Source organism: Urocampus carinirostris, chromosome 4 (genome assembly GCF_059441175.1).
Source record: "Urocampus carinirostris isolate Australia breed hairy pipefish chromosome 4, RoL_Ucar_1.0, whole genome shotgun sequence".
Lineage (NCBI taxonomy): Eukaryota > Metazoa > Chordata > Actinopteri > Syngnathiformes > Syngnathidae > Urocampus > Urocampus carinirostris.
Window position 1 is genome coordinate 51,234,056 of NC_142352.1, and position 26,997 is coordinate 51,261,052.

The 26,997-nt window shown below is 40.8% G+C and overlaps 1 protein-coding gene and 2 pseudogenes across 2 annotated transcripts in view; all 3 read left to right on the forward strand.

Annotated features, from left to right (window-relative positions):
* The window catches only part of supv3l1 (SUV3-like helicase), a 42,947-nt gene extending 27,923 nt beyond the window's left edge, over positions 1-15,024 (forward strand). For both annotated transcript variants that reach the window (XM_088334841.1, XM_088334842.1), the window contains exons 9-16: positions 2,690-2,870; positions 2,971-3,064; positions 3,192-3,311; positions 3,395-3,494; positions 3,594-3,674; positions 3,770-3,946; positions 7,335-7,483; positions 13,527-15,024. In XM_088334841.1, the coding sequence (XP_088190967.1) occupies positions 2,690-2,870; positions 2,971-3,064; positions 3,192-3,311; positions 3,395-3,494; positions 3,594-3,674; positions 3,770-3,946; positions 7,335-7,483; positions 13,527-13,893 (1,269 nt within the window). In that variant the 3' untranslated portion in view covers positions 13,894-15,024. The remainder of the gene's footprint in view (positions 1-2,689; positions 2,871-2,970; positions 3,065-3,191; positions 3,312-3,394; positions 3,495-3,593; positions 3,675-3,769; positions 3,947-7,334; positions 7,484-13,526) is intronic.
* On the forward strand, positions 13,059-13,220 carry LOC148368131 (5.8S ribosomal RNA; annotated as a pseudogene).
* A 614-nt stretch (positions 15,025-15,638) lies between the features above and the next one.
* On the forward strand, positions 15,639-15,809 carry LOC148368132 (U2 spliceosomal RNA; annotated as a pseudogene).
* The last annotated feature ends 11,188 nt before the right edge of the window (positions 15,810-26,997 follow it).

Here is a 26,997-nt window from a genome sequence, read left to right on the forward strand (position 1 = left end):
AATCCCAAAAATGTCTCGAAGGACTGCACAGGATTACAATTACAAAATTGCACAATTACCTGATCTTAAACCAGCATGCACTTATAGCGCCTTATAATGGGGTGCGTCTTATGTATTGCTTAAGTTTTAAAATATATCATTCATTGAAGGTGCGCCTTATAACATGGTGCGCCATATAGTGCGGAAAATACGGTAATATTAATACCAGTAATATGGTAAATTACTTTATTAAATATCAGTACCCCTGCGCTTGTGATTGTTGCTATTACAGGATGCCAGTTCTTCTTTGGTGGTTTACAAGAAAGGTTGGCAAAACTGGTATTTTTGGTATCGATCCAATCCAAGTAAATACCGAAAATGTCATGATCAGTGAATAATTGAACCCTAACCCAATGAGTTAGTTTATGATTTCGATAAACACTGCACAAATATTATAGGCACTAAAAATGATCAATTTTTTATTTGATAACTACATTGCAAAATATAAGACTATAGAAAGTTAATGCAAATTAGAATTAGTAGAAATACCTATTACAACTGTTTCAGAACAAAAGCCAAGAGAGTCAAAAAAACTGCTATATAATGAAAATACTGACACTATATAATAATGTCATCCGTAGAAATAAAATACGTTTAATTGCACAATATTTTGAAAATAAAATCAGTAAGGTAAATCAAATGTCAACTGCTTCTGGTAGGGGTGGGCACATACAGTGAAGTAAATAAGTATTTGAACACCCTGCTATTTTGATATTTCTCCTCCTTACAAATCATCTAGGGGTCTGAATTTTTTATCATAGTGCATGTCCACTGTGAGAGAGCTAAACTAAAAAGAAAAAATGCAAGTTTTTTTTCACAATTTATTTGTGTGATACAGCCGCAAATAAGTATTTGTACACCTGTGTATCGTCTATAATTTGGACCCTGAAAGACCTGTTAGTCCGCCCATTGGAAGTCCACATGAACTTGTATCATCCTGAATCAGATGCACCTGTTTGAGCTCGTTAGCTGCATAAAGACACCTGTCCACCCCATACAATCAAGTAAGAATTTAACTTGGAACATGGCGAGACCAAAGAGCTGTGACAAGATACCGGAGACAAAATTGTACAATTCCACAAGGCTGGAAAGCGCTACGGTGCAATTGCCAAGCAGCTTGGTGAAAAAAGGTCCACTGTTCGAGCAATCATTAGAAAATGGAAGAAGCTAAACATGACGGTCGAGTTCAATCTGAGTGGAGCCCCATGCAAGATATGGGTTCTTAATGGTTTTAATAAAGGTGAGGAATCAGCCTGGAACCACACGACAGGAGTTGATCAATGACAAACCTGGTGAAAGACTACAGGAAAGGTTTGACCTCTGTAATAGCAAACAAAGGCTGCTGTACCAAATCTAAGTATTAATTTTCTCAGGTGTTCAAATACCTATTTGCAGCTATATCACACAAATAAATCGTTAAAAAATAATGCATTGTGATTTCTGGATTTTTTTTTTGGGGGGGGGGTTTATCTCTCTCACAGTGGACATGCACCTACGATGAAAATTTCAGACCACTCCATGATTTCTAAGTTGGAGAAATAGCAGGGTGTTCAAATACTTATTTTCTTCACTATACATATATTTCACCCACTCTTCTGCCTGACAGGCCAGATGCAGCAACATGCCAGGTAGGGAGAGCTGTAGGAGTGTGCCTGTCAGTGACACGCTAGGCATTATTGTAAGAGATGCCGAGGGCTCTGGGTGGAAAGACAAGGGCTGCGCAACTTGCAGAAAATAGGACACTCGTCAATGTCCCGTATTACCCAACCATCTAATCCAGTGGTTCTCAACCCTTAAAGTCCAGAACAGCCCGTCGAGGTTAATATTTTTGCCAAAGAGGTCAAGACACACCGACTCATCGTCTACCGCCAATTGGCCATCCCTGGCTTTAGATGATTATGTGACACTGCTTGACCAATCAATGCTGCACTGAATTGAGCGCACTCAGGAGTGATCCAACGTAATGTCTTTGTTATACGTCGTGTAATTACAATGATGTACAATATGGATTCTCATTTATCAGGGAACGGAATGGGAGTCTGACTGTATCTGCATGATTTACAATCGCAAGTTGAGTAACTCGAGCCTCGCATTGGCAAAATTAAAATAACACTTTGAGAAACTAATTTGAGATGCGGGATATAAGAACACAGTACTTGCTGAATTTAATGTGAAAGGAGACAGATTCCATAATAAAAGTCCTGTTGTCAGCTCTGGAATTTTTAATCATTAACAAGCCGAAACTCACACCACCATATGACATGATGGCAAAGCAGGGCAAGCTACACACCATTGGTGAAACACTTGTAAAGCTAGTTGCTTTGAAAAGGGTCAGTCTTATACCTGGAATAGCAGCCAAAAGTAAATTATCCCAAATTCCTCTTTCAAATGACACTATCAGCAACAGAATATAGAAGAAACAAAGTAACAACATCTTGTCTCATATTCGCAGATCTATGAGAAAAACTATCTGTCTTGAATTTGAAAAAGATTAATCATTTTATTTTTCACTCAAGGATTTAGTAAACGCACATATGAAAATGTTTGGTTTTGGAAGCTGCAACAAGGTTAAAAACACTGGTCATTTGCATTGTATAGATTTGTAAGAAACAAGCACTTAATGTATTCATATGTCATCTATTTTCTCTAGGTAAACACCTACAAGCGTTTAACTCCATTCATCATCCTGAATAACGCTGTGGAATCTCTCGACAACCTAAGAGCAGGTGATTGCATTGTTTGCTTCAATAAAAACGACATCTACTCTATAAGCAGGCAAATTGAAGCCAGAGGGTTGGAATGTGCTGTCATTTATGGAAGTTTACCTCCAGGTGAGTAAGAGAGATTGCTTTATGTAAAAGTTTACAGATGAGAAAATGAATTTTATGCAAAGTTCGAAAAAGTTTTATTCCAATCAAATTCCATTTTCAGGCACCAAACTCTCTCAAGCCAACAAGTTCAACAATCCTGATGACCCTTGCAAAATCCTAGTGGCAACAGATGCAATTGGGATGGGTCTTAATCTGTAAGTGCTGTCATGCATACAGACACACACTTGCTAACTAGTTTCCTTGTGAAATGGCTTTTACTAACTATTTGAAATATGCATTTAGCAATTACAATCTTGTTCTCATTTCCCATCTGTCCTATAGGAGCATAAAACGAATCATCTTCAACAGTCTCATGAAGCCCAGCACCAACGCAAAAGGGGAAAAACGGATGGAGACCATTAGCACGTCACAGGCTCTTCAGATCGCTGGGCGAGCCGGAAGGTCAGCGTTGTTCATTCAAATGTTATTTTTCTCCCTTCTGTCGAATCACACCTAAAAGGTGTGTACGTTGCTTTCTCCTGTAGGTTCTCCTCCAAGTTCAAAGAAGGAGAAGTTACCACCATGCACAGAGATGATCTTCCAGTCCTGAAGGATTTACTTAGTCACACAGTGGAGCCCATTGAGGTGGTCATGCATCACTTGTCTCATGCCTACAAGAGATTTGATTAGATTTTTTTTTTGCACCCACAATAAGGTCACATTCAAAGTATTTTTCTTCCACAGACTGCAGGGCTTCATCCCACTGCTGAACAAATTGAGATGTTCGCTTATCATCTACCTGATGCTACACTCTCTAACCTTATTGTAAGTAGAAATAAAGCACAAGCTCATTTAAAAATCTTCCCTATTTGAGAATGTTTTGTGTAACTTTTTTTTTTTTGTGTGTATTTCTGTGACAGGACATTTTTGTCAGTCTCTCCCAGGTGGATGGCCTTTATTTTGTGTGCAACATAGACGACTTTAAGTTTTTGGCTGATATGATTCAGCACATCCCTCTCAACCTGAGGTCACGCTACGTCTTCTGCACGGCTCCCATCAACAAAAAGCAGCCTTTTGTGTGCACGTCTTTCCTAAAGGTCAGATATCGCCTTATAAGAGGAAAAACTGTGATGTATACTGTGGTCTTTGACCTCTGCACTCACTTAACAGTATCAGCATCGGGGACTTTAGAGTCATTGGCTACAGAACGACAATTTCACTGTCCCCCACATACCAGAAGCCGTTTTCAGCTCATTTCAAAATTTTATTGTAAATAATAGTGGCCTTTAAGTTTGTAAGTACGACCATAATTGCATAATATGTAAGTAGTTAAGGCCATTATTGCATGCAAGCAGTTAAATTATAGATTATTGATCATTTAAAATATCCAATATCGAAAAGTTGGGTCTTCCTACCTCCTATGCATAAAAAAGTAAGTAGTGCTGTTTTTGCATGAGGTTAACAAAATGAATAATATTGTCCAAAAAATTGACTAATTTTTCCTCTAGAAGGGAGTCTTGTTTTCAAACAACACGGCGGTGTTTTGTATTTAGAGCATATGCGTTGTGGAAAAGGGCTACCCGCACACTTGAGGAATTTGGCCAAAATTATGAAATGAAATGATGTTTGATACTTGATGCCATTGGCGCCGCACTGCTTTTCTCAAAAAGTGCCTCCGCACACCTGACCTCAGAAGCAAAATGCAGATCGCCAGTGACCAGTGTTGGGCATTTTACTTTTAAAAAGTAAGCTAGTAACTGAATTACTCTGTTGTAAAAGTAAATAGTTGCCTGGGAAAGTAACCATTTATGTTTCTTTAAAAAAAAGTTGTATGTCGAAGAATTTGAAATTTTCTGAGTAAATATGAAACACTGCGGTGACGTCTTTGACCGGAGTTCATTTTGAGAGATGGTAATTCCGCCTCTTTTTTTTCTGAGGAACAATCTTTTATTAGGCTCTGTTCACTTTCAGGTCCCAAACAGCTCTTTAGGATGTTTTTGTTGCTTCTATCCTTACATTACCAATTATTGTGTAACATTATGCACGGAATGACTTCAGAACGGGTGAAAAAGACAAAAATAGAAAAAAGAAAATGAAAAAATACAATGTCAAAGGAAAAAAAGGCATGAGAGAAAAAAAAATAATAAACTAAATTTCACATGGTACTGAAATTCTTGCCATTGCCACCTTTCTTGGCTGTCTGACTCTATAGACCAGACAATAAATGGGGAAAATGAAGTGCGTGAAAATGACGCTGACACGCCTGCTCTAGTGGCTTATCATTATGCCGTTGTCATGTGAAGTGTCACTGCCCCCAACTGGTTCCCAAACGGTTCCTCAGATTTCTTGTTTTTTTATTGAAATGTTAGCCATAATAATAAAACATTGTGCACCTAATTATTTAGTAAGTAGTAATTTCATGTTTTACAGGGAACTCCTGAAAAACACATGAAATATAAATTCACAGATCTCCATCCAAAACATTGTGAAATGCAAAACAAATTTATCTTTTTACAGACTGAACAGTACAGATGGGGTGAAATTGAAATCAATATCCTTCAAATTTTCCTTTTTTTTTGACAAACCCTGTGGTGCAGGTAAACATTGCTGTTTTTACGTACCCGATATGACGTCACAAAAATCAATTCGGGGAGAAACGTCAATAAAATCACGATATATTGATGAATCTTTTTTTTTTTGGTCCTACTGAACAGATATAAAGTTAAAAAAAAAACACAAAAGCCCTACAAATGGGAAACAATAATATAACAATTAAAAATATTAACACTTAGGTGCTATAAATAACTGACAAAATGCAAAAAAAAAAAAATTACAATTCTATTTCAAACAATTTAAACGTTAAAAATATAACCTAAAATACTTTTTTTTTTTTTTTTTTTAAAGCAAAAGATCAGCAGTCTAACATTTAAAGATTGAATGCACTCTGCTTCAGGAGCAATCAATATCATTAAAATTAGTCAATTTAGTTTTCTGTTTTTATACATACAGTACTTTTTTTTTCTCTATATTGAACTAAATTATTACCCAACACTTACAGAACTTTTTCCGTGTTCGTAAACAATAGAATAGAATAGAATATACCTTTATTGTCATTGTTACAAATGGGCTAACATATTGTGACAACGAAATTGGGCATGACACTCCAGTTTTACACATAGTGAGGGTATGAGCAAGAAGATAAAGGAACAGAGAAGATAATGTTATAAAACAAGGGGAATAAGGCTATAGTTATAATTTACATGGTATTTACACAACAATGTCAGCATGTGGGATGTTACATACAGGGTTGTCGTGATAACGTTGTATCGTAACGGTTGTGCAATATTGCATTTGGTGCAAAGTCATCATGGTGCAAAAATAGTCCGCATATACATTGGTGCAAGCATAGACATCATAGTGCAAAAAAAGGAATGGTCAGACATTGTGCAATTTGAGCATTAAACGTAGTGCAGTCGACATGTGCAAGAACAAGACTTGAGTAACATTATTTTCGTATGAGGTAGTGTTGGCAAGTGTGACGTATTGAAGCTGCGTGTGTACAGACACTCCTCTACTTACAACCACTCGACTTACGCAAAACGGTAGATAGGAACATTATTTTTGGGATGTGGAAAAATATCCTGACATTGTTGTAAGTTAGATTTTGTATTGTGTGCACCTTTTTCCAAATAGAGGACAGTACTGTAATGTTCTTTCTGCTGCGTGGCGCTGTGAGAGGTCACCAAGCATCCACCCCAATGTGTACTGTATTGCTAAGAACTTTGACGTTTAGATTGTTTAATATCTCGTTGATTAATTGGTGTAAAGTGTAAAGAAGAGGCGAGCAATTTCTATTGAAATTAAAGTGTAATAAGAAAATTTGATGCGATTTAGAAACTGGTCAGAACGCTTTTTTTAGGCCACTTTTTACCACGGAGGAGGACCTACTTGAAGCGTATCTCCCAAAAGCAAGTTAAACCTCACTTTATTTACCTTTATAGATCATATTATTTTACTCAATATTTTTTAGTAGAAAACCATACAGGTCACTTTTACAAGCTTTAAACATACTTATATAAACCGTTAAACATACAAAATATAGCACTGAAGCAACATACGAACAAATTCAACTTATGAGCGATCGTCTATAACTTGTTCGTTGGTCGGGCAGCGTCTTTATTGATAAGCAGAACGGCATAATTCATGTCAGTTTATTATATTAGTCAAATAAGAGAAACAGGTTGTAGCAGCAAGATAGCAACTATATTTTAGTCATTAAAGTTAAAAACAACAGCAATAAACGTTCTTTTGATCAGCGCTGGATTTATTACTTTGAAGGTACTGTGTAAATTGGCCTTAAAAGTGTTTCAAGAGTGCTTGTATTTGGCCATGAAAAAGGTATACAAACCCTGTGTTTAAAACTTCTTATCCAAAGTCTGAATTTTGCACTTGCCTACGATTCTATTTTTTTTTGTATTGTTTCAGTTTGCCCGCCAGTTCAGCCGAGACGAACCCTTAACGTTTGACTGGATCTGCCGCCATGTCAGCTGGCCCGTGTCCCCTCCCAAAAACATTAAAGACTTGGTTCACCTGGAAGCCGTTCACGACGTGCTGGATCTATACCTCTGGTTAAGGTAAGTTAGTCAATGAAGGGCTGATCAACCATTGTTTGAAAAAAGTAATCTACTTAAAGCCACAGTGTGTAATATTCGACCAATAGATGACAATGTATTGTCTAATGTAGGTGGTCTCAAACTCGCGGCCTGGGGGCCAATTGCAGGTCCCAGGCTGATAGTTTGAAGTCCCCGCCTTAATATGAAAGTTAAAGGTAGAGTGTATTGTTTTCCCACTAGATGTCGCTGTATTCTGTTGTGCCACTGAAAACAAGTGCTAAAAATGCAACAGAAGGAGACCAGAACTATTACTGGGACAATAAACCATTACTTTTGAAAAGAAGAGAAATAAGAAATCAAAAAATAAATCAAAATCAGGACTAAAATACACAAAGAAAAGACAAAAGGGAAAAAATACTTAAAGTAAAACTTGAGAAAAAAAGGAAAAGAGACAGGAAAAAAGAAAACTTATTTTTTTTTGTCCTTTTTCTCTTAAGTTCCTTTCCCTTTTTCTTTATTTTTCTTCATTTTTTTGGTTCATTCATCCCCTACTTTTCTTTTTACTCCCCTTTTCCTTTTCTGCCTCTTTTTCTTATTTTGTCTTCCATGTTTTGTATTAATTTTAAGAAAAAAGCTGTTTTTTCTCACTTTCAGTCTCTGTAGTTTGAAATCTTCCTTGGACTCGTTTTTGGTTGTGCTACATTTAGTGGACAAATATAAAACACTGTCTCTTTAAGAACAGTGGAATGTTTTTATCAGTGCTGTTTTTGTGGAAAAACCCTTTTGGCCAAAGTTCACCTGGACCCTAGCTACAGCAGCCCCCAACTCAATTAGGTTTGAGACCCCTGTTCTAATGCGAACGAAAACCAGTGACCGAGAGCACAGTGAGGCAGCAAGATGCCAGACAAATACTTGTGTAATATTTTACCATTAGAGGGCACTGTATTGTCCTATGCAAACGAAAACCAGTGCCGCAGAGCTAAGCAACAAGATAACAGACAAACCAGCGGCGAAATCTAGGTAGGGATTCCACTATATAAAAGAAATACAAATGTCTCTGATACTTTGGAGTTTTTCAAATATCAGTATCCGCATTTTTATTTATTCAACGGTCCTATCAAATATATTTAAAAGTGGTTTATTTAGGCTCAAATGCAGCCAAAATAATCGTACACTATATCTGTTTTTTTTTTACGGAATGATGCATGATGGGAAATCCCCTGGCGGCAGACACATGCGATTGAAAAATTTGTGTTTTTCCGTACAGATTTGCTTGTACGTCGTACTCGTCTTAAAATGCATTAAAAAACGTACTTTGTACGGCAAAACCATACAGGTTGACAGGTATGTGATAATATTGAGATTTTTTAAATTCAGAGGTAGAAAAGCGTGTATGTGATTAGAATACAGCGTAAAAAGTGTAGTTTACTATATTTTTAGGAAGCACGTTCAGTTTGAGACTGATACATTAGCTCTTATCATAACATTAGTTTTGTCAATCGGGAGAGAGCATGAAAACCATGCTAAGTGGAAGCGATGACCTGTTATCATAACATTAATTTGTCAATCTGACTCTAAAACAGGAGTGCCCACACCTTTACATTCGTCAGCTTCATTGAAATTTCCCTGCACATTTTGCTGTAAATTAACTAAAGTCATCTTGGTTGCCTTGACATTTTTATTTATTTCATAAAAAAATCAGAAAACTATAAGTTTTAATTTACCTTTACACAAGTTGCTGCTAAGCCTAATTTTTTTTCCTGAACTGTCACTCTTTGATTTAAGCGAAAGATTAGTCATGTTAGTTGTGTCGAAATTCTATTTATTTACTGTAAAAGGTTTCAGTGAGCTATTTAAGTTTGTATGTACCTTTCTACGAGTTGATGCAAAGCAAGTATTATTTGAATATTCTTTGTTTCTTTTTTCTTAGCCTAAAATATATCATATTGCTAAAATTAACTGTAACTTATTTTTTTAAGCTTTTACTGTTACCGTGGCTCAGGAGTTAATACAGGACAATATTAGTTTTGGTGTATAATTTTGCTTTCATTTAGGATGTTTTTGTTTTTTAAGAACATAGCAAAAAAATATCACAAACATAACAAAAATAAAACCATAATTTCTGCACCGAAATATAAGGCGCACCCACAAATAGTCTTTTGGCATACATTTTCTATACATAAGGTGTACAAGACTAAAAGGTGCTAGACGTCGTCTTGCAGCAACACATTCGATGATAATGCGCAACAGTGGTCTCCTTACATATGTGACTGTAGTGAATCAATTCGTGTAGAATATAGAAAGATAGATAGATACTTTATTCATCCCCGCAGGGAAATTCACATTTCCAGCAGCATCCCTTTGCTGAGAACAATACAATAATAAAGCAAAAGGAATACAATATACAGCACGGCGGCGCAGTGGTTAGCGCTTGTGCGGCACAGTTCATGTCATGGGAACCTGTTGTGGGTTCAAATCCAGCTCCAGACTTCCTGTGCGGAGTTTGTATGTTCTCCCCGTGCTTGCATGGGTTTCCTCCGGGCACTCCGGTTTCTTCCCACGTTCCAAAAACATGCATTTCAGGTGAATTGGCCGGTCCAAATTGTCCATAGGTGTGAATGAGCGAATGAGTTGTCTGTCCCTGTGTGCCCTGCGATTGGCTGGCAACTAATTCATGGTGTCCCCTGCCCACTGCCCGGAGATGGCTGGGATGGGCTCCAGCCCCCCCGCGACCCTAATGAGGATAAGCGGTACGGCTGATGAGATGAGATGAGATGAGAATACAATATACAAATACCCAATGTGGCGTGCTAATACCCACTGTAGCGTGTTGTATAGAGTATTTAAATAGTGCTACATAAAATACACACTGCAATAAAAATATGGTAATATGCAATGTAGGGGGTGTGGTTTAATGTGGGCCTTTACTCCGCCCGGTGGAGTTAAAGAGCCTCATGGCATGGGGAAGAAAAGATCTCTTCAGTCTGTCCGTGGTACAAGACAGTGAGAGCAGTCTGTCGCTGAAACTGCTCTTCTGTCTGGATATAATGCTGTGTAGTGGATGTGATGAATTGTCCATGATTGACACAGCTTTTTCAGTGCCCGTCTCTCAGCTACTGTTGTCAGGCTGTCGAGCTCTGTGCCCACAACAGAGCTCGCTTTCCTCGCCAGTTTGAGACGAGAGGCATCCTTCTTCATGACGCTGCCTCCCCAACATGCTGCCGCATAGAAGAGGGCGCATATCTCTGTTAATACGATAATGCCGAGTGAAAAAAAAAAATCAGCCGAAAAGCAACTGTGCGTTGATGGACGTTGCGTGTTGCTAGCTTCCTTTTAGCCCCATAACTCATGTTTACAGATAAACCGACTTGTAAAATTATTTTCTCTTTCTCGTAGACCAACCTAATTTGTGATTCGCATCTTTTTCGGCCGATTGCAGGCTTTGTTTTAACCTGCTTTAGCCTATATGGGCCTGTAAATATTAAAACAACGACCCGCCTCCTTTACAGAGGAATAACTTCAGCCAATAGTATCCAATTCAAATGATGATTGACACATTAGTTAGTAAATAAGACGCCAGCATGCACCGCGCACTACCTCTACGGGGGAAAACCGAGTCAGCGGCTGCTTATCGTAGTTGCATGACCTGTTGCGACTCAATATTGACCCATATATAAGGCGCACTGTATTATAAGACGCAAGGTCATCTTTTGTAAAAATTGAAGGCTCCTCGGTGCGCCTTATAATGCGCAAAAAAACGGTACTTTAACGAGAAAAAAAAATTATCACCAAGATAACTTTTTTTTAATACTATCAATATTTTATTTATTTTTCAAATAGCATAACAAAATAATGAAATAAAATAATTCAGCAAAATAACCTGCAAGTTTTTTTATTATTTGATGTATTTTTGTTATTTTCTGTGCTAACTCAAACACTTTTGAAAAAGCACTCAGTGGAATGCCTTTAGAGCAGGTTGAGACTTCCTTATTTGAAAGCTTCTCTCCCCGTTCTTGCAAATTCAAAATCCATTGATGTCTTCTCTTCTTATTTTGAGTGTTTACTAAAGTTGAAACGTATCATTTTTATATGAAATAAAATAAGTTATTAAATAAATCCCCATGTACTATACCTCTTGAGCATATGATTAGTACACAAAAGCAATGAAAATAAAATCGCAATCTGCTGCCGCCTACTGATATGGATGAATCTCAGTCACTTGGCTGATGACTGGAAGAAGTCAAAGATACTGAACAATGGCATGCTTTTTTGCAAAGACAAAATTAGTCAATTTCTCGCAGCAGACAAGACAAGGTGTCACGGCAACGAGCCTAACTTGGCACACCGGTTGAAAAAAAAACGGATCTAGGTATAAACCCACCACTTCTTTCCTGAGTGATTGACATCAATGTGTTTATTGAAATAACTTAAAGTGAGAATATTTCCACTAAGGCTCTTGCGTCCTTCCACTTTTGTGTATTGCATCTGCAAAAACTACAACATTTTGGACAACATTGGGATAGTTTACTGAATTGTCAACTCATATTTATTTGTGTGGGGCTTTGTACAGGCGCTTGAAATCCTTGAAAATGCTTGAATTTGAATGTTGTTTTTTCAAGGTCAGGAAAATGCGTAAATTTTGGGTGAAGTGTTTGAAAATGCTTGAAATTATTTCCACTACTGTTTCCTTGTATTTGACTCGATAGACCACGCTTTTAAATGAAGTATTTAAAAAGTGGTAATAAAGGACGCCTAATTATCAAATTGTCATGTGAAACGGTATTGCCCTCTACTGTCGCATACAAGACAGGTTTATTAAAGTAATCATGGGAATTCCGGCTCCTTTTTTAGAAGTGGCTTACGACTCAGCTGACTTTTGGGTCCCAAACGGCTCCTGTTTTTTTTTTTGTTTTTTTTTATGATGAATTATCAACAATAATACTTCCATTGTCTGCACCGCTTATCCTCAGTAGGGTTGCGGGGGTGCTGGAGCCCATCCCAGCTATCTTCGAGCAGTGGGCAGGGGACACCCTGAACTGCCAGTCAACTGCAGGCCACACAGGGACAGACAATTCGCTCGCTAATTCACACCTAGGGACAATTTCGGCGGGGGTCACTCCGGGGCGACGGAGCGAGTTCGGCGGACGCGGCGTCACACAGCGCGACAAAAGGCGGCAGGCGTGATCGGGCTACCCCCGTAACTGGGGAATCCCCCTCGGCCGACGACCCTAGCATGGCGCGCCATTCTCATTTCCCGGCGCGCGGTTTCGGTGCGGCTTCCGCTTCACCGCCCCCCCCTAACCCCACAGGTCCCCCCAGCTACCCCTTTCCCCCGCGGCCGCCCGTCCGTCGGCCGGAGCCATCGAGGGCCGTGTTGCACGCGCGTGGGCCGCTAACAGCGGCCTCCGTGCCAAGCGACCGACCCGCTCAGCTTGTCGCGGTGTTGTGCGTATCGCGCTCGTAAGTACCCGCGCCGCGGGTTAGGGGCTCGCTCGCGGGAGCGACCGAACCGGACCCACGGTGCGGCGCAAATAAAAACCTTGTCGTGAATTTGTCTCCGATCGTCCCGGGCGGACATTAAATCGCCCAGCTGTACGACTCTTAGCGGTGGATCACTCGGCTCGTGCGTCGATGAGGAACGCAGCTAGCTGCGAGAACTAATGTGATTTGCTGCTGCAATTGGCTGGCAACCAGTTCAGGGTGTCCCCCTGCCCACTGCCCGGAGATGGCAGTGGCTGGGATGTTTTTTTGTGTGTGATGTAAGTCAACAAAAAAAATATTTTTTTTGACCGGTGCTGGTTTTCTTCCTATGAAGCTACTGGAGACTTTAAAAAAAAAAAAGACTTTGAAAGTGCTTAAAAAGTGTTTGATCTTGGCCATGAAAAAGGTGTACGAACCCTTAATCACATAAAGTCTCAAAGGATTGCACAGGCCACAATTTCAACATCCCCTTATTTAAAAACCTGCACACGTGCAAGTGACTATTTTAATACATTTTTATGTATATTACTAACATGTGACTAACTACAGCTGTTTAATTAAATTTACTACGCTACTCCTCTAGTTACCGTTTCATGGACATGTTTCCTGATACCGCTTTTGTCCGGGAAATCCAACGGGAATTGGACACAATCATCCATGAAGGTGTCCGCAACATTACGCGTCTCATTCGAGCCACAGACCCGGCCATCTCCGTCCCGCTGCAGCAGATGCAGCAGAAAGGTGACCAAATGAGTGCCCCTGGACACTCAGGACAACCTGTGGACGTCTCGCTCACTCATCGGCTGGTGCGAGATGGACTTCTGACATCAGAAATGCTCGAGCAGTTGCAGAAGGAATGGTCTAACAAACAGAAGGAGTCAACTCATCAGAGTTCCTCACATCTTAAAAATTACAGCAACAAAGACAACAGAAAGAAGAAAAGGAAATGAGCCACATGTAGGACTGAGTTTTGTGTTTTTTATTTGTTGTTTTTTTAACCTTTCTTTTTCCTGATTAAAAAAAACAAGACTTTGTCGTTAATGCACAAAAGTTTGGAGGTTTGAAGTAAACCGTAAACTGTTTTAAATGATGCGACCAGGATTGAAACAAATAGGTCTGGTAAATAACGGTTTTATTCATATAATTGTATAAATCATTTTAGTACAGGGGTTTCAACATGGAGCCCTATGCAACAGATGACCCCCTTAGGACAGTTAAGGCGCTCGACTGAGTTTATTTAAGCCAATTTAATTACCTGGTAACAAAAGAGTAAAAACATGATACCTTAGTTATTCAAATATATAAATTCCACTTCATGGGCTTCATCGACAAAAATAATATATTCAAGTATTGATAATTATTTTTAAGCAGTAAAGATAATGAAATGAGAATCTATAAATGTAATAAACAACTGTATTCGTATTTCTTTTACATAAATACAACAAACTATGTTCCAATTCATGGGTTTTATAAAGCGAATGAGCAAAAAATATACAGCTATCTGGCTACCTTGTTAGCTTTGTAGCTTGTTATCTTACTACATTTTTAGCTATTGAGCATCTAGCTAGCCTTTTACATTTTTTGCATGCTATCTCACTTAACAGTTTACATTTTTTGCTAGTTATCAAGCTAAATTTTGGCCTCCTTTCTAGCTACCCATCTAGCTTTTTTTTAAGCTTTATCTGGAAATTTAGGTGGCTTTTTATTCTAATAGCTAGTTATCTAGCTCCCTTTTTGTATTTTACTTGTTTACCTTTCTGGCTATTTATCAAGCTACCTTTTTAGCCAATTAGCAAGCCATCTAGCTAGTTTCTATTTTAGAAAATCATCTCAAACTGGGTGCCCTTTGTGCTAATTAGATAGAAAAAGTAGCTCAACGCTTGAAAAAGGTTAAAGACTTCTGTTTTAGTAGTTGGAGTTTTAACTGAGAGATGAGAAAAATCATGTCATGATCCAACATGGTTGTATGCTGTACTGTGTAAAACAACTTACCACCTTCAATGTTGAGATATTTTTGCTTCCTAAACTAAAATTAAGTCAAGTCATGTATGCGATCATTAAAATTACAGATGTTTCCACTAGAGGCCCCCTTATAACTTGACATACCTACCAACTACAACGGTTCTGCCGTAATGAGTACGGTTTTCTTGAACCCACTACAGTGTTACGGTTGCATTACAAAAACTACGGTCTTCCCCTTAAATATAATAAAATCGTAAATAATGAATGAAAATCATTCCACCGCGAGATTTTTTTTGGTTTGAACAAATTTATTGACACTAATAACAGAAAAAACAATCATGACAATCTCAACAACAATTAAGCACATTCACAATATTATCTTTCAATATGACTTTTTTAACAGCAAGCACAATGTGAGGTTTGAACAACCCTTCTCGAAAATCTTAATAGCAATCAAGCATATTCACAATTTCATTATATAACATCTTTGTTAGTGTCAATAGATCCGTCCAGGCCAAAGTCGATTGTCCTCGGTCTGAACAAATCCACCGACACCAACAGCAGCAAAACAAACACGACAATCTCAACAGCCATCGAGATGGCGAAGTACCATTTCAAACAAAGGCTATCGGCACTGCCAGTCGTCTGCGCATGCAGTTGTGGGAGAACGAAAACTTCAAACATCGTTCAGTGCCATGATGAAGAATCATCACAAAGCATCTTCGATGTCATCAAATCTTTGCCTTTTAGCATGTCTACTGATGGAAGTCAGACTACGACGATGTGAAACTTTATCCAATTTGTGTACAAGATTTTTGCATTCCGGAGATGGAATAAGAGCTTGCTCTGTCCACTCCACGCATCGGCCCGGTATCGCAGTACCTCCGGGAACGGTGCATTCGCAATGATCGCAACAAGGCTTTAGGGCTAGGACCTTAGCTTAGCCTTTTGGCTGAGAGTAAGTGTCCCGGCTCCTAGGCTTTGTAGCATATAATGAACTGACCGATAACGGATAATGGATAATGAATAACGAAGATAGATCAATAACCCTTAAAAACCCCAAAACCCCATCTATTGACACTAACAAAGATGTTATATAATGAAATTGTGAATATGCTTGATTGCTAATAAGATTTTCGAGAAGGGTTGTTCAAACCTCACTTTGTGTTTGCTGTTAAAAACGTCATATTGGAATATAATATTGTGAATGTGCTTAATTGCTGTTGAGATTGTCATGATTGTTTTCTGTTATTAGTGTCAATAAATTTGTTCAAACCCAAAAAAAATTCTTTGATAATCAAACGGGAAAAGTTCTGTCAGTGCTTCTTTCGTTGAGAGAATGCAACGCGGCATCGACGGGCGAGAACATTTTTATGATTATTGAAAAAGAAATGAACTCGAACAACATTCCCTGGGATAATTTAGTGTGTTTTGCTGCCGACAACGCCGCTGATATGCTTGGATCCAAGCAAGGAGTCGCGTCCTTCATCACAGAAAAATCTCCATCGGCATACATCGCAGGTAATTGACTATGCAATTTATTCAAAATTATTATTTCATATCAAAACTGATCAATTATGTAATTATTCACTCGCAAATATATTTGAATATCTCAAATAACGTGTTTCCAAATTAAACTGAAAACCAACACTGAATAATATTACTTCAATGATAAAAAAATAAATGTTTTGTTATTGTATCAAATATTGAAAATAAAAAACTGAGGGTTTTCTATGACTTTGTTATATTAAATACATTGTTGAGCTTTAAAGAACTTTCTTTTGATTATTTCCGTCAGTACAGTTAAGGTAAATTGACAGTAAACATGAGGTTGTGATGGTGAAAAAATGTAAAATTTGTTACTCCTTAGCTGCATTTTAAGCCCTGAAAATGCTATAAATCCTTTGGCTTCAGGGGGGTTTCACCCCACAGAAGCCCCCACTGGGCATCGTCCTGGACCTGACCAGGGCCTGCGGCCCCTAGACCCTAGCTACTAGGCTTTTTCACTTTCAAAAGTTGGCAGGTATGACCTGATGTGTTCAGAGTTGACCTACATCGGGGTACTCCAACGTGGATGTCCACACGAGCAACAATCAAACTCCGCAAGATGGTTAATGGAATCAGGCTTTCTGTCAAGTACGTATTTTTTGCGGCTTGCATTTCCAAAATACTTGGGCGATGCGGATAAACATGGAACGCTTCGTCACCTAATGTCATGAAAAAAAGGGAGAACCTTTGCTACGCTAAGTTCAACGAGATGCAGGATCAAGCCAAGAAGGAGCCACTTTGATACCCGCAAAACCTGCGAAGCCCTTAATTCGCCTCCAGGTAAGCTGACGGCAGCTCCAAAAAGCTGCTTTTTGTATTCCTGCTCGGAAATTGCTGGTCTACCAGTGATCCTAAGAGCCTCCCCCCTCAAAAAAAAATATCTGCAGGTTCATCCATTCGGGTCATAGTGCTGCAGAATGCTCTGCGCTCTGAGATTCGATCTGCAACCTTTAGTGGAACTGTTTCAGGGTTAAAACACTTATATTCTAAGGCTTATGAATGATGTTGACTTCTGGAAGCTGTCAACCAGACACTTTATTACCTCGTTACCTTATTTTAATGTGAATGATTTCTGTGTATTGTCTGTAGAGCGTTGAGACATCTTGTGGTTAAGGGATATACAAATATACATGACTATTTGTATTTTATATTACACCATCAGTATGGCACTTTTAAATTTTGTTGTACATTTCAGTGGTTGCGATGACAATACATTTATTCTATTTTAGAATTTCATATCAAACTGGCTGCCCTTTGCGCTAATTGGCAACAAAAAGTAGCTCTGAGCTTGAAAAAGGTCGGAGACTTTTGACCTACATTACCCTTCTCTGCAACGTGAATCCTAGGGATTTTGTCCTTTGAGAACATAAGATTATGCAAGCATAAGTTAAAAATCTGTCCCAATATCTTGAAGTCAGCCATTTTGCAACCTTTCAACAGACTGCAATATTTGGAAAAAGTGATAACACTTGACTTTGTTGGTGTCATGCATCAGAAACGTGTGGCCCAAAAAAAGCCAAAAGGGTATCAAGAAATAAAACTTTCACAAAAAGGTAGAACTGCAATACATGTACTGCTATTCAACCTGAGACATATGGTATGCCACTGGAAAATTGGAATTTCAAAGAAATGGATGATATCATGCTTTATTACGATGAAGGTTAGGATATTTTAGTAGGGTGACCAAAAGTCCTCTTTTTACATCCTGTCCGAGGTGTCCGGCACGGTTTAACAAATTCATGAATATGTCCGTTTTTAATTATTTTTCACAAGACCAATTTGCGCGTGTTGAAATTGACTGGCCCTTTGCACGGAATATGACTTCACTAGGTTGCCTGTGACGTATTCCCTGGGACCCTGCCTAGTGGTTGCTTCTGCTGTGTTCAGTAACAGAGAAAATGACTAAGTGAAAGTGAATCTTCACAGATGAGCTGCGAAAGAAATTCCCCGGTCGAAACAAATGGGAGGCAGAGTGTACCGTTTGCAAAGCTGGCACATATGTTTCGGTGTCTAACAAAGTCGCCATAGACCTGACAGCTCATTCAAACACAGAGAAACACAAAAAGCTGTGCGTGGTGAGAATTCTTCTGCTAAACTGACTGACCTCCTTGTAAAACAGAGGATGCTGGAAACGCAGGGAGGGTGTGTTTGCGTTTCACACTGAAAAACACCAAAACAGTTACAGGTCCATGGATTGCACGAATGCCTTGTTGAAAACACAATTTCCAGACTCTAACACCGCCAAAAAGTTCAGTGCTTGCACTAAGACCGCAGCCATTGTGAATGACATTATAGTGCCCCACTCAGTTGAAGTCATTCATGAAGCCCTCACAGATATCCCCTACTGTGGTGTTTCTCCAGACGAGAGTAACCATGGAGAAGTGAAAATATTCCCTGTTGTAATCTAGTACTTTGACTGGAAGAAGGGTGATGTACAAGCAAAATTAATTGACGTTAAAGACACACCAAATGAGACTGCAGAAATCATTGCACAATATCTCAATGAAACATTGGCAAAACAATTAGTATGAATAATGAACTGCATTTACTGGTGACATTGCAACACAAATTCCAGAGGAATCCAGCGTGATGAAGGGCGAAAGAATGTGTTTGCATGCTTGAGGAGGATGCTGCACAACAAGACCGATTAGTTTGGGTTGTCCAGCACTCAGACTGAATAATTGTGTTCATCATGGGGCAGACAAAATAGATGTTGACCTTGATAATGTCATGTTCAAAATCTACCAGCACTTCCTTTACACAGTGCACACTAAGAAGCTGAAGGAGTACTGTTACTTAGTTGACTTTGAGTACAGAAGCTTTCTCACAGCAAGACAAGGTGGCTGTCATTGTTCCCAGGCATTGAGAGGAGGTACAGATGTTTCCAGCTTTAAAGGCATTCTTTCTGTCTCAGCGAAAGCCACCCATAGTGATCAAGAAGTTTTTTGAAAATGGCTTCAGTGAGTTCTACCTCTGGCACATGCACTCACTCATGGAAAAGGAGAACAACTCTATTATGGAGGTGAGGAAAATTCTGAACAACATCCACACGCTTCTTGAACGCAAGAGCAGCAACTTCTTGTCTCTTAGGACTACTAGCACAAAAGCTCAACGATGGACTTGTTAAGGGCTGTGACCACTTCTGTGCCGATGTGCAAGGCCTGTACGGTGCAATTCTGGAGTTTCTGGAGAAGTGGATGACTCCCATGGAAGAGTTCTCAACATTCAGTTGGATAGAGCTGAGTGAGCCACCGGATTGGAATGATGTGGAGGCATTCATTCAGTACCTTGGAGAAAAGGGGGTGACAATTGATGATGTAAAGTTTTTTGACCAGTTCAGCAATCTAAGGAAATTCACAGAAAGGTGCAACAGTGATGAGGAGTTCAGTGGCTTGCAGGTGCACCAGAAGTGGACAAAATATTTTGAGAAGGCCAAAGCTTTGCATGTTATTCAGAACTCCTGAAGATGCAGTTTGCCTTGCACTTCCTTCTCATAATGCCAATGTTGACAGGGTTTTCTCATTGATGCAGAGCCAGTGGACCAATGAGAGCAACAGGCTTTCTGTTGAGTCAATGAAGGGGATTCTATTTTTGCAATACAATTTCAAAGACTCTTCTTGCAAAGACTTTCATACTTATTTGTTTGGCAACCGAAAACTGCTGGGAAAGATCTACATCAAAATATGGACGGGCAGACAAGGAAGATGAAAAAGAAAAGCAAGAAGAATAAAACTGGTATGAGCAAGAAAAAAAAAAGACCTGAGTGACGGTTTTTGTTTGTTAAATTAGTATCGTTCTGAGGCCACGATTCGATTTACATTTTTTAATTGATAAGAGAAAAGAGCTTTTTGTCAAAGTTGGATATTCTACAGAAGAAATTTTATTTAGAACATTATTTCAGATAATTTAACTTTAAGGATTCAAAAGACAGCTATTATTTTGTTCAAGGTTGATCTGCTAATACAGAGAAGGCGTTATTTTTTTATCAGTATTCCTTGAAATTTAAGTATCCCTAGGCCAGGTCGAGTGTCCTCTTTTTGGAAATCAGAATATGGTCACCCTACATTTTAAAAGCTTTTTGCTCAAATCTTGACATTATCACAAAAGTTTACACCCCTGTTCAAATTCAAAACTTTAGTCAGCTCGGTAGCCTAGATGGTATGGCGCCCGCTCCGAGACTGGGAGGTCGCTGGTTCAAGCCTCGGCAGAGTCATACCTAAGACTTACAACATTGAGCTTTGGGCAAAACTTTCTGTTATAACAGAGGAGGAGGACTTGCTACTACGAGATGAGGTAAGTACATTTCCACCATAACTGAAAAGGCGTTCAACTGGAGCACTGGAAGGCAGCGTAGTATTGTACTTCATGAAGAGCTGCTTAACCAAAGGAAATGCATTCAGGGAGTCCATGGTCTTAACGGTATCATCAAGGAACCTCCGAACCTCTTTCTCTGCCGTGCTCTTGTCAGTCCTGTTTTTCTTCCCAAACATAAAAAATTCTTCATCTGATCCATCAGTGTCAGAGATGGTGTTAGTTGCAGCTGCAGGAGATTTCCCTTTTTCTAAAGACCTTCCCTCCTGAACCATTGTTTTGCACATATCTTCTTTCTTCTCAACAGGAAGCCAACACATGCGGAATTATGGCATGGTAGTTGTAGCCATTTTTGCATCATGGCTGCTTAGCATGGCACCAAAGCGATGATCAATTGCATCAATGACTGCAGTAATTATGTGTGCTGTGTACATCAATTGTGGCTCCTTCTCAGAGAGCTTAGATTTGAGGCTTAATATTGTTGGAATGAGGAACCCCAGATAGCACTTTTTCTCCCCCTGTAGAAGATCAATGGATTGAGCAAGTGGCTGTAAGACAGCTACATATTCCCTGAGAAAAGTCATCTCATGAGGGTTCAGCCTGGTCACACCGATTCTTGAGCACATGTCTCCCAGCTGATCTTCTGTAAGTTCAGTCAGTTTGGCAATGGCCATATATTCAGAGCTCCACCTGGTGACACATGGAACCGTAACTCTCATACTGGCAATATCCTGCACGAATTCTGCAGCTGCTGATGATCGATGTGCTTTGTTCCATATAGAAGCACACTTTCCCATTGCACTTCGATAGTCCATGCCTCACATTTATACAGTAATGTAGTGATGCATACAGCTCTGTACACCAGCATTTTGGTGTGGAGTCTAAGGTTGTTGTTTTGAAAGACCCTTCTCCTTAGTCGACCGAAAGATGCTGATGCTTGCTTGAGACAAGACATCCAATGAGCAGGTGTCACACTATGCTCCCCAGATATTTGAAGGTGAGCACCATGAGCAGGTGTTGCCTTGCTGCTGTGAGGATTATTGGGTTTTGGTGGGAGGTCAGCACTGGACTGTACCTCTGTCTTCTGGGTGTTGATCGTCAGTCCCATTCTGGTGTATGCAGTTACAGCTGCCGAGAGAATGTTTTGCAGAGCCTCTGGTGTATGGGCAACCAGGGCACAGTCATCAGCGTACTGAAGCTCAATGATGGTCTCTGAGGTCAGCTTGGTAGTTGCCTGTAGCCTCCTGATATTAAACAAGTTACCATCAACCCTGAAGTTGATGGTAACTCCAGCCTGCTTCTCCATCCTTCTACATAGCAGTGTTGTAACACAGACAAGAAGATGTTGAAGAGAACTGGAGCCAGCACACAGCCTTGCCTCACTCCAGTTTCAACGCCAAAGGGCTCTGAGCTGTGTCTTCCAACTACCACTCTGGCCGTCATCCCTGAATGGAACTGTGCAAGAATGGTGAGAAACTTGGGTGGACACCCAAATCTCTTCAGGACTTGCCACAGTAGGTCCCTGTTCACTGTGTCAAATGCCTTTGAGAGATCGACAAAGGCGATGAACAAGTCCTTGTGCTGCTCCCGGCATTTCTCTTGGAGCTGACGTGTCACAAAGATCATGTCGACTGTTCCCCTGTCCTTTCCAAAACCACACTGTGACTCTGGGATGACGCGTTCTGAGATTGTGGAGATGAGTCTGCGGAGCATGACCTTGGCAAGGACCTTTCCAGCAGTGGCCAACAAAGAGATACCCCTACTGTTGGAGCAGATGGATTTATCTCCTTTATTCTTGAAGATGGTCACAATGTTGGCATCTTTCCACAGTTGCGGGACACACTCTCCTCTCCACACCTCTGAAATGTAGTGAAACAGTGTCCGTGTACAGAGGTAGCCTCCTACCTTGAGAAGTTCAGCTGGGATGTTGTCAGGTCCAGGGGCTTTATTGTTTTTCAGGGTTTTGACTGCATGCAGGATTTCATTGAAAGTTGGCAAGAGGTCGAGGTCTGGCAATGTAGGATGTTCAGGGAGCTCTGCAAGGACAGTTGTGTCCACTGGGGCGGGCTGGTTGAGCAGGGTGTTGAAATGCTCAGCCCACCGCTCCACTATCATAGCCTGATCCTTGATTAGAGATGTTCCATCAGCAGATCTAACAGGTGCCAGGGAGCAGTTTCTGGGGCCATAGATGGTTTTTACTGCATCATAGAAACTGTGCATATCGCTTCTATCAGCATGAGACTGGATTTCATTGGCTTTTGAGATCCACCACTCATCTTGCAGTTTTCTGAGAGTTGTCTGGGCCTTGGAACGAAGGGCTTGCCATAGCTTTTTATGGAATTGAGATTGTGGGTTGCTCAGGGTGGCTCTGTGCGCCTTGTGCATTCTGTCCAGGAGGGTTGAGATCTCTCTGGCATTCTGGTCAAACCAGTCCTGGTGTTTTTTGGTTTTAAAACCAACGGTTTGGGCTGCAGTGTCAAAGAGGGTGGTGGATAGAGAGGTCCACTTCACATCCATCCCTTCCTCTGAGATGACCAGCTGCTCAATGTCTGCCACCCTCTCAGCTAAGGAGCAACAGAAGTTGTCAAGGGTGTCACTACTGGAGAGTTTCGCACAGTTGAGGGTCTTCCTCTTTGAACCACCCTGACTTGCTAGGGGCCGGACATGCATTCTGACCTTTGTCAGAATCATGCGGTGGTCGGTCCTGCAGTCTGCCCCACGCATGGCTCTTGTAATGAGCACGTCCTTCAGGTCAGCCCTCCTCACGATCGCGTAGTCGATCAGGTGCCAGTGTTTGGACCTGGGATGCATCCAGGATGCCTTATATTTATTCTTTTGTTGGAAGATGGTGTTTGTGATGGTAAGGTTATGTTCCGCGCACAGACTAAGAAGTCTCATGCCATTAGAATTAACTTTTCCAATGCCATGGGCACCAATCACACCATTCCAGTTTTGCAAGTTCTTTCCGACTCTTGCATTGAAATCACCAAGCAGCATGATTTTGTCATTCCTCGGGATGTGACTGAGGATGTCATCGAGTGCCTGGTAGAAGCGATCCTTCTCTTCATCATTCGATGGCAGTGTTGGTGCATAGGCACTAACTAACGTGACATGTCTGCATTTTGCAAGTGGGATGCGAAGAGTCATTAGTCTTTCACTGACACCCACTGGTGACTCTTTGAGCTTCAGCAGTATGGTGTTCTTAATTGCAAAACCATCTCCGTGAAGATGGTGTCCGCCCATGGGGTATCCCTTCCAAAAGAATGTATAACCCTCTCCCTCTTAATTGAGTGAGCCTTCCTCAAGGAGTCTGGTCTCGCTGAGCGCTGCCACATCCACATTATAGCGCTTCAGCTCGTTGGCAATGAGTGCTGTTCTGCGCTGTGGTCTGTCCAGACTGGTATCCAGGATTGTCCTTCTGTTCCATGCTGCAATTCTAAATGCTATTGTTTTTCCACCGAATAGTGGAATGTCCCGACAGGCGCGGTTTCCTGTCCCTGTACTGTGCTGAGTGGGCAATCTTTAGGCCACCTTTTCTAGGCCTTTCCCCAATTGGGGTGAGCAGTGCGGCCACTAAATAGTGCGGAGACTCAGGTAAAAGAGGATACCTGGGCAATGATGGTTTTTAAAGTGGCGTTAGGGGTGAGCTTTCCCCAATGCCACTATCTTGATTGTAAAGAAAATGGTTCCAGTGGCAAGGGAGACCCTAGACGACCGGCATCTTCCTACAACTGCAGGCGGCTGCCGGGATCCAGGTCTGTAGAAAACCGCCTCAAAGCGTGCCGCCACCAGCTTTTGGGATCACTCTTAGTCTGGACTCTACCCTTCGACCTGTTCGGCTTGGGTAACCATACCAGGAGTACGAGACTCCCGCCAACATAGCTCTAGGGGTCATGGAGACGCACAAAGTGCCCCCACCACGATAAGGTGGTGAGCCGTCTGCTTTATCCACCTCACTGGTGGCAATCAAGTTAAGTGTGTGTGCTGCACACCGTTGATGAGGAGGGAGGAAGAAGTGAAGTTCCTCATCTATCTCCACCTCCAGAGCTGTGTCCATATCCAAGAACCTAATTCGATCATTCAAATCATCTGGTGCTGCCCCCTCACTTGTTTCAAATTCTCGGAAAGCCTTAACAAAGTTACTCCCGTTGTCTGTAACTGTGGCCCTTACTTTGTGCTGCAACTCATAGTCTGCATGTATTTCACTGATTTTTGCTGCAAGGACATCAAAAGATGCCGTCCCTTCACCCGTGCACAGGTCAGTGCTGCTGACTTCCTTTCAAGAGTATCCTCAATCCAGTGGCATGTCATACCAAAAAAGCTTCTGTTGTGTGCAGTCCACAAGTCTGCTTTTGTGCACACATATGACACTTTCTTAAGTGTTGCAGTCAAGTTTTCTTTCATGGCAGCAAATTCCCTCTCTATACGCTGCACTAGTGTCTTTCTGCACATGACTGTTTTGCCACCGCTGATTCCCTCTGAGCTTTTTGAATGAATGCTGTTCAACAGGAGACAGGTTGAACGTCATCAATCACAAAGTCAAATATCAGACTACTGACAGCACTCTGGGATGTGTTGTGTCCAAGTTCAAGGTTTACTTGTTTGAAGGGAGGATGCCAGACCTCTTGGCCATCTTCAGATTGACAAGGCTGTCCATTCATCTCAGATTGACTGGTGTCCTCCTTAGTCTGATGCAACTGTCTTGGATGCCTCCTCTGCAACCACACAAACAAAAAATTAAACAATTGTAATATACATTTTGTATACGTATATATGCACATTGTATATACATATATATAATGCTTAATCTATTCAGTAACTCATAACACTGACAATAATAATAGGGGTTGTTGTGAGGGTCAAACAGAGTTCCCGAATGTTTGATCTTACATTACACAGTCCAGCGTTTTTCCGAATTGCTCAGTCCACAATTAGTAGATTTGGAAGTCATAATGACAATGCAAGTTTGTCACACTTATTTATAATAAAGAAAAGCATAAATAGTGCTTTAAACTATACAATCAGATCAGATGATGTTGACTTAATCTTTGATCAACCACCTGAATGAACTGATGCATTTGGCTTAGGCTTATTTGTGCACTTTACCTTAGGCTTGTAAACCACTACTGGTAAAGCAAAAAGGACGAACATTAACATTATGCCACCGTTCACACTAATAGTCAACTGACTGGAAATTCCCCTTGGGTCTGACAGCTCATCGCCACTGTGGGTTTCCCATCCTTATTTCGTTAGCTACTACTAAAAACATGGCGGCGCGACTACACGCAGCGGCTTGTGTCCCTCCAGTAAATCTTTTTACTTTAAGTGTTCTTTTCTCTCTCATCTTTTCTTTTATAAATACCTGTTCGTCAACTATCACCTTAAGTCGCCAGGAACTTATTAACCTGGGTCAAAAATTAGATTTCGACTCATTTCACGATTACAACACCAACAACAACATCCCAAAGGACATACGAAGACCACCGGGATCTCCCTGGGTTACCTGCCCGCCCATCAAGCGACGGAGACGGCGGAGGGAACGTAAACAAAAACGAGGCTCTCGGGGAGGCCTAGCGAAGAAGCTAAAAAGACGACCACACCGACAAGCGCTTCCGAGTATCTTCCTGACCAACGCCAGATCCATCGTACACAAAATCAGTGAGCTTGAGCTGCGGATAGCTACCAACAACTTCGTACGGAATAGCAACATTTTTGTGATTACGGAGTCATGGCTTGACCCGCGGATCCCCGACGCTGCAGTTCAGCTAGCAGGACGCACGCTACACCGATACGACCGCAACGAAGACTCCGGCAAAAAAAGAGGTGGGGGACTATGCATTTACGTACATAATGCGTGGTGCAATAACAGCAGAATTATTGATGCACACTGCTCGCCCAATCTAGAGTTTCTGGCGGTATCGTGTAGACCATTCTATATACCGCGAGAGCTAACTGTGCTCATTGTGATAGCTGTTTACATTCCTCCGGATGCTAACGCTAGCACAGCGCTAAACCTTCTACTCGCTCCTATAAACATTCAACAGCTTGCACACCCCGACGGAGCTTTCATTATCGCTGGCGACTTTAATAAGGCATGTTTAAGGACTGTTCTTCCAAAATTCTATCAATATGTGAACTGTGCAACAAGGGGTGAAAAAACTTTGGACCGCGTTTACAGCAACCTCAGAAACGCATACAAAGCTTCCCCCCTCCCCCACCTAGTAAATTCGGAT